Source organism: Haliotis cracherodii, unplaced genomic scaffold (genome assembly GCF_022045235.1).
Source record: "Haliotis cracherodii isolate W230 unplaced genomic scaffold, xgHalCrac1.p SCAF_8, whole genome shotgun sequence".
NCBI lineage: Eukaryota > Metazoa > Mollusca > Gastropoda > Lepetellida > Haliotidae > Haliotis > Haliotis cracherodii.
This window is the reverse complement of record NW_027266341.1, coordinates 35896110-35909984: the sequence shown is the minus strand read 5'-3', so window position 1 is coordinate 35909984 and position 13875 is coordinate 35896110. Positions and strand designations below refer to the sequence as shown.

Below are 13875 nucleotides of genomic sequence, written 5' to 3'. Positions count from 1 at the left end.
TTAGATTATTGCTCTAGTTTGAAGCAAATTTTTAATACAACAGCCATTTGAATGAAAGTGTTGTGAAGTGGATTTTATATGTTGCATTAAGATGATGAAATGATCCATGTTCATGTTGATCGACATTTCTGTGAGTGCATGAATATTCTGTTTTAACAGTTCATGATTATTCCGTTTTAACAGTTCATGATTAGTCAGTTTTAACATAATGTACCTCAAGGTAATGCATGATATATAAGATTAACATTAATTGTTGCTTGTCTTTGTAATAGTTAATCTTGTGATGTGGTGCTGTACATGGTACAAGCATGTCAATGTGATATGAAATGTGTTTTTGACCAACATGTGGTTTACAATACAATAGTTTTTATATCCTACATTATTCTGATGTCAGCATTTATATCAGCATGCATAATATTATGAAACGTTTCACACAGATTCTATGATTCAATTTTCTTGGAACAAGATGAGATTTTATGGTTATTATTGAGTTTAAAATTACAATAGGTCATGTGTGCAATATTACAATTAATATATCTGTCAATTTCCTGTGACATTAGATTTTGAACATAATCACATGTAAAAACAACTATATGGTTTTTTTTAAAGAAAATTTGATTTATATGGAGAAAGTCTTAAACATTCACACATGAAAGACCTGTGAAGATCTGGGGTAGAATAGGTCTTCAGCAACCCATGCTTGCTGTAAAAGGCAACAATGCTTGTCGTAAGAGGCGACTAAAGGGATCGGGTGGTCAGGCTTGCTGACTTGGTTGATGCATGTCATTGTATCCTAATTGCGTCGGTCGATGCTCATGATGTCAATCACTGGATTGTCTGGTCGAGACTTGATTATTTACAGACTGCTGTGATGTAGCTAGAATATTGCTGAGTGCAGCATTAAACAACAAACAAACATCACACACGAACTGGCCAATGATGCCAGGTATTCACCATATGGTATGTTGTGCATTGTTTCTGAAGGTGTGCACTTATTGTGCTCTGATGTCTCTGTCCTTGAGGTTTTGCTATAGAAAGCTGTCTATGTTTTAATTAATTCCAAGCCACCTTTTTCCAGTGTGTTAGTTTCTCTGTGCAGCTGACGCCCAGTGGGAATGTATTCCACAGATTTTCTTCTGATCCAGGGAAAAAAACAAATTCTAACCACTTGCTTCTGGGCACTGTCACGTTATCCTCAACATCTCTTGTCCAAACATTTTGAAGTTGGAATCTTCAGCGATGTTTTTATGATGAATTTTAGATTCTGATAAATGGCTTGATATATATTCATATATTCAATTTCCTAAAATAGTTAAAAAATAAAAAATGCTACTTCGACCAACGTTGAAAGGGTATGCTTGACAGGTTATTGGATGATCTAGAGTGATCTTTAGTCACCTCAGATGACCATTTCAGTAAGTGATGATCTATTTCTTGTGATGTGAAGACTGCAGTAGAGGTTGTTCAGTGATTTGTCTGATGGTGGCAGTGAGATAGCCTTGTTACTAGTTCACCTTGTCAGCCCAATACCCTATCTCAGAGGGGCGGTCGGGTAGCCTAGTGGTTAAAGCGTTCGCTCGTCACGCCGAAGACCCTGGTTAGATTCCCGACATGGGGAAAAATGTGTGAAGCCCATTTCTGGTGTCCTCCACCGTGATATTGCTGGAGTTAGTGAGTGAGTGAGTATGGTTTTATGCCGCTTTTAGCAATATTCCAGCAATATCACGGCGGGGGACACAAGAAATGGGCTTCACACATTGTACCCATGTAAGGAATCGAAACCGGGTCTTCGGCGTGACGAGCGAACGCTTTAACCACTAGGCTACCCGACCGCCCCTGATATTGCTGGAACATTGCTAACAGTGGCATCCTCACTCACTCACTATCTCAGATCATTTACTCTGATATGGTCCCTCTTTTCGTGAAGATCTGAGCACAATATGTACTCTGATAACTACTCTGGCTAGCATTACTTTACCATCTCTCGGTAAACAAAATTCTAAATCAGACTGTGATTAAAATGCAACCTTTTGTTAGTTGGGGCAGTATGGAACATGGAGAAGCTCAGACAAAAATAGTATAAATTATGTATCTTGTCATGTCTTAAGTACCCTGATATGTTTGGATGTGATACTCATTTCCAGTATCCTACACTTTTCATAAGTGCTGGCACTGGCAAGAACCAGGCTAGAATTGGTCCTCAGCAAACTATACCTGTCGTAAGAAGTGACAAACAGATGGGTGGTCAAGCTTGCTGACTTTGTTGATGCATGTCATTGTATCCCAATTAATCGATTAATGCTCATGTTAATCACTGGATAGTCTGGCCAAGATTTGATTATCTACAGACCGTTGTCATATAGCTGGAATATTGCTGAGTGCTGTGTTAAACAACAAACAAGCATTAGAGCTGTCTTTTGAGCATCAATGTATGACCTGGCTGATTGTGTGTCATCTTGACCTGATGACATGTTCATGCTATCAACCATTGGTCTGCTTGCTGAAGTGTAAAACAACACTCACTCACTTGTTTGTATGAGAAAATGTCACACAGGGATTCCACCTCAAGTCTGGATGTCCTGGACGATTACTTTGTCTCTGAAAAAGATCCAAAGTATTATTGATCCAAGCTGATTGATTGACACCCATATTTTGTTCATGCAGATAATTCATATTCATCCCCCTGCAAAAAATATCGATAATTTGGATCTTTTCACAATGACATTGGACCATTCAAGAATGTTATTAAATTGGAACAAATTTTAGCCATTCTCGAGGAATAATTAAATGAGCAGTTCTGCTCCATGGCCATTTATACAATTGAATAAGACTATTGAATTATTATTAATTGATTTCTCAACAAGAAATCGTCAAATTGCCCTTAAAGATTTCCAAACGGAAGACCTGGCTCACGCAGTAATGGTAACAATGATATGGTTCGGTTTGCCGATACGAACATGGTGCTGAGATCTCAATAATTCTTTCCTGGTTGAAGGTGATTACTTTGAAAGTGGCTCATCACAGATTATTGAGTACATGAGCTATCATTAGACAAGAGAGTATGGGGAAATATTTTTTATACTTTTATATGATTGGATTAAAGGATGATTTGATTTCAAGCTTTTTGAAATAACCTGGCCTGACACCATTTCACAAAACATGTTGTTTAATCTGATTTCTTAAAACAGAAGGTCTTGACGAACAAGACATGCAACTTAACAATAACTGGTTGCCGGCAAAAACCTGTTAATTTGCAGTCCATTTTATTCTATCAATTTTAGATTTATATGTTCGTTCAAGTATTACATCAATATTTTCAGTAGACAATTTTTGGACAAAATTTATGTCATACACAATTATTCATATTTTATGCTACAAGAGGCTTGACAACTGAGATTAAGGACATATTTGCTTGTTCGATTCAAAGCAAAACCTGTGTAAGTTATTGCTGTGAGCATCGTACGTCTTGCGGTGCTTCTCCTAAAATCAAAGCCTTGTCCGACATTAGATGAGGCCCTGTTGTAAATTGTTAATATAGAAACTTTCACCACATGCTGGAGCATGCTGGAATGTCAACACTCAAGTTTCAGTAGGGCAAATTCAATCAATTTCTCATTGGATGTTTGCTGAAGGCATCGATCCTCCTTTAGGGACTTGTTTTGGATTCATTGAGCGTTAACGGCCAATAAGCTTGTGTCAAAACTCCTTTATCAATGGACTCACGCTTTTGTTTCTTTTTTCCTTGGTCAATCAAGATATTGAACAGTCTTTTTCAAAAACAAAAGTTTCAAAGATGATTTGAATACATTAATTCTATTATTTTAAGAGTTAACATTCAGTGAATACTAATTACAGCATTTCTGTCATCAGCATATTGTTGATGAGGATTTGGCACAGGATATTTTAATATTCATTTAAAACAGCAATTAAAAAAGTAATTGTCTGACAATGAATCATCCAAGACAATGAATAAAAAATAATTAAAATATGATTATTAAACAATCATCTTTCATCATATTCAGAAAAACATCTTCACAAATTTCTATTTTTTCGCAAATCATTTCACGTTTGAGTGTATGAATCACCTTGGGCTATACATCATGCAAAATCTGCTACAAGTCGCTGTCAGAGAAGTGAAGTAAAACATCTACAAATTTAACATCAAGCAATCAAACTCATGATCAAGCATCTTTAAAATCTTCCCATTTCATGGTGAAAAAAATGCTTGAGAACAAATGAAAGTTTTATGGGCAACCAATGTATGTGTCGAGCCAGTGGTCATAAAATTGTCGTAACAGAGATTATCACAGCGTGAATGAATGTGATTAGCAGGACTACAGCACACAGATTGCGCCTTCCCATCTTGCAATGAAGATGTATCGACCATTTCCTCAATTTGCCATGCTTTATTAAACTGCATTCATCACCTGTCGGACGCTTCCTTCTCCCAAGACCTGGCTGCCAGAGAAGGCCAACTTTAGAGAAAATTTCCGAAACCAAAAAAGCCGGCATTGTGACACATTAATCTATCTCAGTTTTCAGTTCTAAAATTAAGCAAGAACTCTCATGGGCATTGGTTTCTTTGTTTTCTTGCTTCAAAGTGTTCTATTTGGATTGAGGTCGAATAATGTAAATATCAGACATATTGTTTACGTTTTCTTAATTTCAAGATGGTTCCATAAAGACAATTATTTTGGGTAATCAAATTAGGTAACTGAATTTGATTCCTTCCATTTTGGATATGATGATTATCTATTTACAGTGGCAAGTGTTTGGAGATTGGAGTGTGGGATTCTGTGATCTTATCGTTTTGGTGTCCGTTTCTATTGGAAAATGTTGTATGTCAAGGAAATATTGATTGAATCAAGATATTTGTGAAATATAATTGAAACAAATGGAAATTAGATCTGTCAGTTATTTCTGATAACTGTGAGTAATTAGGTAACCACAGAAAGAATAGTAAATGATATTCCTGTAACAGTCTCTTAACGATTACTGTCATGTCAGACGACTTACATGCAGAAAAAGAAGTACAGCCATATTACATGCTCCGTCTTATTGTGTGACACATTTGCTGTGCTTTTCTTATAGAAGACATAGGAAGTGATGTATCACTGTGTGGAGCTTGGTCAAATTAACCTGGGGTCTGAAGCTGTAAATGAAAGGCACCGGAGACTTCATTGGTTTAATTCCACAGCAGAATAAAGACAAATAGAGTACAGGGATTTGTATGTAGACATATTCAGGGGGAGACATCTAGCTTTGGACCAGTGAAGATGTGGGGTAGAATAGGTCTTCAGCAACCCATGCTTGCCATAAAAGGTGAATTTGCTTGTCGTTAGAGGCAACAAATGGGATCAGGTGGTCAGGCTTGCTGACTTGTTTGAAGCATGTCATCGTATCCCAATTGTGTGGATCAATGTTCATGATATCAATCACTGGGTTGTCTGGTTCAGACGCTATTGTGTACAGACTGCCGTCATATAGCTGAAAGAAAATGACAAATTTTATTTTTGTTATAAGAACCCAATTTAAAGAACTCATGTTAGCCAGCAGGGCTGCTCACTTTTGAATACAAGGTAAAGCTGTGAGAGTATATCACTACTACATCTTCATCAGACGTAGTGAAGTCTAGTAGTGTGTGTATTCAACACTGAGTCTAATAAGCATGCTACCATGACACTGAAAATGTCAAAATGAGATAAATTCGAGTTATCTAATTTCATATGATACCTAAAAATTAACATGCATGCCTTTTTAAACAAAAACCTTACATATAAAAACACCAATCTACTGATAGCTGAAGCATCAAAGCATATAACAATGGCTGCCAATAACCCTTTAGCATTGTGTACAAACAAGTGGGGGTAGTCATTCTGAATATGTCAGTTCAAAATGAAAATAAGAGGTATCTAACTACAGTTAAACAACCCCAAGTTTCAAAACACAGTTAGTTTATCTCCTGATTTGCCCACTGTATGTGAAAAAATATAGGTGACAGCGTTAAGGTATTTCTGTTTTGGTGTGTTGGTGATGGGTGCTCTTTCATTGGAGGAACATCAGGCTTTAAATATATATTGTTGATCATATTCTTGATGTAATGATATTCCAATTTTAGTCTGTGTTGTAAGTATTCCCAAATATTGCCACCGCAACATGTACATTCCTTTCCAGATATTTTCATTTGCCCTTTACTTCACATTTCACATTCTTGTCAAGAATATGATCAAAATGGGTGACACTGTTGGTAGCCAAAAGGAATCCTGACATAATTAGAGAGCTATTATTTATGTTGTTAATTCAAAGCTTACTGTTTTTTTGTTAAAGTAACCTTTTCACAAAATATTATCCTCTAACTATTCAATGATTTATTATTTTCTGTATGTTTATTATTTATTATCGTCTGTATTCACTTTTGAATGGCATTTCTCAAGACAGAGATGTAATATCAAGGGGAGACAACTGTCGAAGTGAACTTCACCGTAATCTCTTCCTTCATAGGGAATTAATCTACAACATGTTTGGTGTTACAGACTTGCTGACTGACATGCTCGGCTCACTAGCAAGTTACAGTATCACCGTCAAAGAACTTAAATCACTCTTTACTCTTCTGAAAACCAAAGATGGGAAGTGGGTGAGTATGATATGTCTTTCTTTAGAGGAAATCCAGTGATATTGTGATTAAATAGAACAGTAGAAATAATTCTGTTGAATTTGTTTCCACAGGTATCATATACAGCTATTGCTGTTCACTTGGTCATGGGTTTGAATCCCAGATTACTTCTGCTTGTGTCCTTGGTTTGTCAGCAATGGTACTGTCACCCATATGGTAGTGTCTACGACCTGCATCATGTTCAGCTTTCTTTCCCAATAAAGCTGATAACTTGTAACTTAACACTTTTGGAAGCGATGTTAAGTCCAACTCATTCATATTATTTGACTGACACTAGCTAGTTTTGGTCCTGATTCTTGGAAAGACAATAGAGTTAATCAAAAACGAGGATTGGGTGGTTACAATGTCTGAGCTTGGGCTTGTGTGTCATAACCCTACATCATGGATTGTTGCTCATACTGTCAACCACTAGTCGATGTGACCCAGATTTGACTAAGCAATCCCATGCTTGCGGTAAGAGGCGATTATGCTTGTTGTAAGAGGTGACTAATGGGATCGGGTGGTCAGGCTCGCTGACTTGGTAGATGCATGTCATCGTATCTCAATTGCCTAGATTGATGCTCATGATGTCAATCACTGGATTTTCTGGTCCAGACTTGATTATTTGCCGACCGCTGTCATAATGCTGGAATATTGCTGAGTGCAGCGTTATACAACAAACAAACAAACAGACTTGATTAACAGTCCCCTTAAATGTGTCTGACTGCAGGGTAAAATATTATTCACTCACTAAGTTGCACACTCCGGTGCAGTAATGACTTAGCATAACACCATTGACCCAAGTTTATTTGCATACATTTGTATCATGTGATCAGACGTTTCTCTTGATTGAAAACAAACTCTGGTTAGGAGTGTCACTTTGACTGATGTTGACTGATGTTGATGTTCTCCCCCCAGCAACGCCACTCCGTGAAGCTGCTAAATGTGCTGAGGCAGATGCCTCAGAGACACGGACCTGACGAGTTCTTTAGTTTCCCTGGGAAGAAGGGATCGGTAATTACCTCAATTTCCTTTATTTCTTGTCATTTGTGTGAACCGTTCTAGACCTACATTGAAATTCCTGTTGTCAGATCAGACAAAGCCTGTTAAAGTATCAAATCTTTTTTTCTTTAGAAAACGTGGTATGTGTTTCATTAATGTCATACCTTATCAAAACAGAAGAGTAATCCCCATATGGCGATTTAATAAAAAAAAAAAATTGTGTGTGTGTGTGTGTGTGTGTGTGTGAGAAAGTACAGTGCTGTATGATATTTTCTACGTAGTAAGGTACGACATGTAGGATGCAGGGTAAGAAAATAGTTCTGAAGCAACCAATGCTTGTCGTAAGATTTGACTGACTGAATCAGGTGGTCAGGCACAGTGATTTGGTTGATGCATGTCATCATGTCCCCATTGCGTGGATTGTCTGGTCGCTGTCATTTAGCTGGAATATTGCCGCGTGCGACGTTAACCAACAAGCTAACAGTACAGTTTAGCATCAGGAAACCCCAAATATTCAGTCAGTTCAAGTTTGCCCAAGGACAGATAACTGAATATACCATGGCTGGTGTTAGAAATTTAGGGGAGCCCGAGGTTCATGCTTGTTATTAACTGAAAGAAATTAAGAGGTTGTTTCTCTGGGGCAAGTTTTTTTTGCCTGACTTGATTATTTACAGGCCGTTGTGATATAGCTGGAATAATGCTGTCTGTGGCCTGAAACAACACTAACTTTTAATTATGACTGAGACATCAAAGACTCATTTTGATGTGAGACATTATATATTGAATCAAGGGATCCCATCAATAAGGACTTTTCATCATTAGATTAGAGATAAGGATTTGTTTTTTCATTCTTTGTTTGAAACATTTCTGTGGAATATTCTTGGTATGACCTTGGATAGGAGCATATGTCGTATGCTTTGTTCTTCTTCGCTCCTGTTGTGCTCATTGTGAAATGTGTGGTTTTTCAGCATATTGCCTTGCCACCGATCAAGAACTGGCCCTACCAGAATGGCTGGACGTTCTCATGCTGGATCCGGCTAGATCCTGTCACAGGGGTCAATGTGGAGAGAGAGAAGCCCTTCTTGTTTTGGTCAGTGTACATTCTTCAACTTAAACCACTAAGGGCTGAGCCACTAAATGCTGTAAGAGCTGAGAGGTCATTGTGAGCTAAGTGGGCCTAATGGGGTAGCCTTGTGGTTAACAAACTAGTTCTTCAATCCAAGGATCTGAGATTGATTCCCTACTGTGACTGAAGCCAATTGAATATTGCTGAATGTAACATTCAGCCATACTTACTTCTGATGGCCCTCGTCTCCAGTACTTCATTCATGCTTGACATCCAACCATTCTTACTCCAAATGGCGCCATTGTCCCCAGTAGTTCATTTGTGCTTGACATCCAACCATTCTTACTCCAAATGGCACCATTGTCCCCAGTACTTCATTCATGGTTGACATCCAACCAGTCTTACTCCGAATGGCACCATTGTCCCCAGTACTTCATTCGTGCTTGACATCCAACCATTCTTACTCCAAATGGCGCCATTGTCTACAGTAGTTCATTCGTGCTTGACATCCAACCATTCTTATTTCAAATGGTGCCATTTTACCCAGTACTTCATTCATGGTTTACATCCAACCATTCTTACTCCAAATGGTGCCATTGTACCCAGTACTTCATTCATGGTTTACCTCCAGCCATTCTTACTTCAAATGGCGCCATTGTACCCATTACTTCATTCATGGTTGACATCCAACCATTCTTATTTCAAATGGCACCATTGTCCCCAGTACCTCGTTCATGCTTGTTGTAATCTGGAAGAAATTAAGAGGACATTGTTAGTTTTTGTTTGGTGCAGGGTTTGTTTGCCTGACTGCATTATTTCAAGGCCACTGTGATATAGCTGGAATATTGCTTGAAACAAAAGTATTTCATCTGTCTTTGACTTTGAGAGATTATTTTGCTTGTCACACGGTACTTCAACTTGTTTTGTTCTGTTTCAGTTTCCGTACCAGTAAGGGTGTTGGATATTCTGCACACTTCGTTGGCGAGGCACTCGTCATCACCTCCATGAAGGTCAAGGGCAAAGGATTCCAAAACTGTGTCAACTACAATTTTGCTCCACGGAGGGTTAGTCAAACAGTTCGGAATATCAGAATATTTTGTAATTAAACCGTAGGTCTCTGTCCTGCATAATTAATAGTTAATTACTAAAAGGTGGTAAACATCTCGCTCACTCACTCACTCACTTATTCCCCTTGTATTGCAGTGGTACATGGTGACTATCTCGCACGTGTACAACCGATGGAGCAAGTCAGAAATCAAGTGCTACGTTGACGGCCAACTTGTATCGTCAGCTGACATGTCATGGCTTGTGAGCACCAGTGATGTAAGTGGTAACGATCAGGTTATATCTTGGGTTGTGCAGAGTTGTGTCCCTTAGCCGACAGGATCATCATTTACATCATCAATACTTCATGGGTCTGTACACAAGGGCTGGGACGAGTCCAAATTTACTGACAGGGTACCCACCCATCTATTACCCGACCCTACCTGGATACCCACTGTAGGTCTTAAGAGATGGGTACAAAATGTCTGATTGAGAATAGTTTGACCGTAGTCCTGGAATAATATATTTAGATGTATGCAAATAAATTAAACGATACCCTGCTGTTGTCAGAAGTTTTGTCTTTATTCCACCATATTAAAGTCAGAAGGAATGTGTGCTTGGTCAGAAAGAAGTGCGAACATTAGCGGCTTGTAGTGTAACCATGAAGATCGAGATAATTACACTAAACAATATATCACGTGACTAACCATGGGTCTGGGAAGTCCTGTGGGAACCCGGGTCATGCTCAGTACCCACCCGCCCCGAGTACGCCCGTTACCTACTGTATACACTACCTTACTCCCTCACCTGTGAATAAAAGATCCTCTTTGTGTTGTTATAGTGACTCATGTCTGTGTTTAAGCAAGTTTGTTTGTTTGTTTGTTGTTTGACGCCGCACTCAGCAATATTCCAGCTATATCATGTCAGTCTGTAAATAATTGCGTCTGGACCAGACAATCCAGTGATTGACATGATCATCGATCCAAGCAATTGGGATACGATGACATGCACCAACCAAGTCAGCAAGCCTGACCACACGATCCCCTTCGTTGCCTATTACAATGTTATAAAACCAACAGAAGACTAGGACAAAAGACTCACACATATTGAACATTGTGTGTGCAAACCCGTGAAGCACTGACAGTTAGTCACTGTTGATGGATGAACGTAGTATTTATCATCCAAAAGTGGCTCCCACAGGAGATATCGCTTGGGTGAGATCAAGCGATATCTACACTGTAGATATCGCTGCAATGAAATTTCATCACAATGCTTTGCCTACAATTGTGACGTCATTGGTTACCATGACGTCACAATCAAATGACATCACTAATGGTTCTGCTACTGAAGCTGTAAGCAGTACTTTTTACATTTAAGACACTGCTTATTACTGTCTACAAACTGTAAAAGTTGGAAGAATGATGTTGGATGATAAATAAAATCTCACCCTCGTGTCTTTTGATATTAAATATATCAACACTCGTTGATAAAAGTGGGAAAAATCCTCGGCAAGCCTCGGAGTTTTCGCACTTTTATTAACTCCTGTTGATATATTTGATATCAAAAGACACTCGGGTGAGATTCTCTATATACAAACCTGTAAAGTATTGATGAAGCATCCGTTCGTATTATGATCCATGCTCTAGCATCTTCAGCAACCCATGCTTAGCATAAGAGGCGAGGAACAGGATCGGATGGTCAGGCTCGCTAACTTGGTTGATGCATGTCATCATATCCCAATTGCATAGATTGATGCTCATGAGCTCATGATGTCAATCACTGGATTGTGTGCTCCAGGCTCAATTATTTACAGACCACCGTCATATAGCTGGAATATTGCTGAGTGCAGCATTATACAAACAAACAAACAAAACAAAACAAACAAATTATTATCTCCAAACTACTATAAAACCTGCATCACTCAGCTTTTTATAAAGCTCTGATGTGGCTGAAGCACTGTTAGAAAAACCCATTCACTGCTAGATGTACAGAGGCATCGTTGAACAAAGTCTCTTGCCTGAAGAGACATTATTTTCTGAATAATCTATAATTAAATTTCCCAATCATAAAATATTATTCCATGACACATATATTTTCAGCCTTTTGACAAGTGTTACCTGGGATCCAGTTCGGATGGAGACACAGACCACATGTTCTGTGGTCAAATGTCCACTGTGTACCTGTTTAGCGAGGCCATCCAGCCCCACCAGATTGTGGCCATGTACCAGCTGGGTCCAGGATACAAGGTAGAACACAGTTTACACCTCATGTACAGCAAGATGTCATGGGCTCTTGACAGTACAGATTTGTGTATGCATGTCTGTGTGTGCGTTTGCATTACATGCAAGGCCAAATGAAGTCACTCATACTCTCAGAATGGGGTTTTAGAAATTGAAGGAAAAGTCAGTGAAATTTTTTTGGAAACCATAATTTTGCTTTATGAATGTGTTGATGTAAAAAAAACAAGTCTCACAAATAATCCAAAAAGTATCATTATTATATAGTTCAGTTTAATTATCATGATTTTAAAAAAACTTTGTGAAAAACCTGTTTGAAAGAAACAGTACGGCTTAGAAAACCCTGTTGTATTTCTGTGTGAATGTGTTTGTTTTCAGACGGAGGCTATGTTTTATATGCTGTGCTGCTATTGATGAACATAGATGCACTATTCATGCCTTGTCCTGTTTGGTTGGTGATTCCATCTCTGGACGCATCAGGCCAAAAAACCTTAAAAGATGGTACCCAGCCTGGTGCTTGTCTTTAAGGTGCTAAAACAAGGACTGGCTGGCTCGGAGTCAGTATACTGTGTCCGTGTGGGTCACCATGTTAAAACTGCAGCAAGGTATCTCAATGGGCTAGCACTATAAAACTGGTATATGTCTGGACTTAAACATGCGAACACACACACATGTGCGTGCACATCGCTATATGAGTGAAATAATCTTGTATGTGATGTTAAACCCTCACCTCACCCAACCTTGTCATGTAACCAACATACCTGCATACTACCTACCTGTGTCTCACCTGTATTCTCACCTGTATTCTCACCTGAACCTGTTCTCCATCTCTACAGAGCCAGTTTAGGTTTGACAATGAGAGCCTGGCCTCACTTAACGATGCCGCCAAGAGGGTAGGATGTGTTGTAGTCTGCATGTCTGTTTCTGTATGGTTGTCGGACTCCTTAGTTTGCATGCTACACTTAGGTTTTCTTTCTGTTACTTCAGGGGTTGAAACATTTGGGCTCTGAAACTGGGACTCATGACCTCTTTCCGCATTGTTCGAAGATTAGTCAAACTATACTGAACAAAACAAGTCAAAACAAGGATCATGAATATTTTCAGGATATTTTTAATTGTGCACTTAATCTTCACTACTATAAATATCCTCAAACATATTCATGACCCCTAACTTATTTTGTTCCGTTTAAGGTCAAGTCAATCCAATTACTTTTAAGTTAAGAAAAAGTTTTCTGATCTTAATTCTCTGCATGACATGTGACAGAATAGGAACTAAAGTCAGATGATTTTTAAGTTTCTTAATGGCCAGTGACCGATCTAAATGCACAGTACCTGGTGTCAGTTCACGAAGGACTTGGTCAGCCTGAGTCCATTCCAAGTCTTGTTGAGACATTTGGGGCCTGGTGTGAAACTGAGACATTGTCATGTTTGAAAGACTTGAACCAAATTTGCTTGCGCTGCCAAATTGTGGAGTCTAGTCCTCCTTTAAGGTCCAAACACAGTCCAAGACTGAGAGGTCACTTGGCTTGTTACAGCAAGTGAGAGCTGTGTTTTCTTGAGTAAATACCACTGAATTGAAACTGAGTTATTAAAACTTACACCTTTTAACCCCTGGAGCTACAGAAGTTCATAGAATACTCACATGTTTCATTCAAAATGTTATGAATCGACCCACTTTGATTCAAGGTCAGATCTAAAGGAAGAATAATTGCAGCACTATATACATGAGTTCTCCAGGAAATGATTGTGTATTTCTGTGAAACAAGGGTCTTTCTTTTGGACTTAAACAATTGTTGTTATGGTTGACTCTGTGTTACAAGTGTCAAATATCATAAACAGTTTAAAAAAACAGTGCTTGTTCAAAGCATCCTCAG

At 38.6% G+C, this 13875-nt stretch overlaps 1 protein-coding gene across 1 annotated transcript in view; it reads left to right on the top strand.

Annotated features, from left to right (window-relative positions):
* Nucleotides 1-13875, top strand: part of LOC139450255 (neurobeachin-like) — a 240172-nt gene that overhangs the window by 59070 nt on the left and 167227 nt on the right. The window contains exons 4-10 of the mRNA XM_071231934.1: nucleotides 6534-6634; nucleotides 7571-7666; nucleotides 8623-8744; nucleotides 9658-9784; nucleotides 9924-10043; nucleotides 11864-12010; nucleotides 12838-12894. Coding sequence (XP_071088035.1) covers nucleotides 6534-6634; nucleotides 7571-7666; nucleotides 8623-8744; nucleotides 9658-9784; nucleotides 9924-10043; nucleotides 11864-12010; nucleotides 12838-12894 — 770 coding nt within the window. The remainder of the gene's footprint in view (nucleotides 1-6533; nucleotides 6635-7570; nucleotides 7667-8622; nucleotides 8745-9657; nucleotides 9785-9923; nucleotides 10044-11863; nucleotides 12011-12837; nucleotides 12895-13875) is intronic.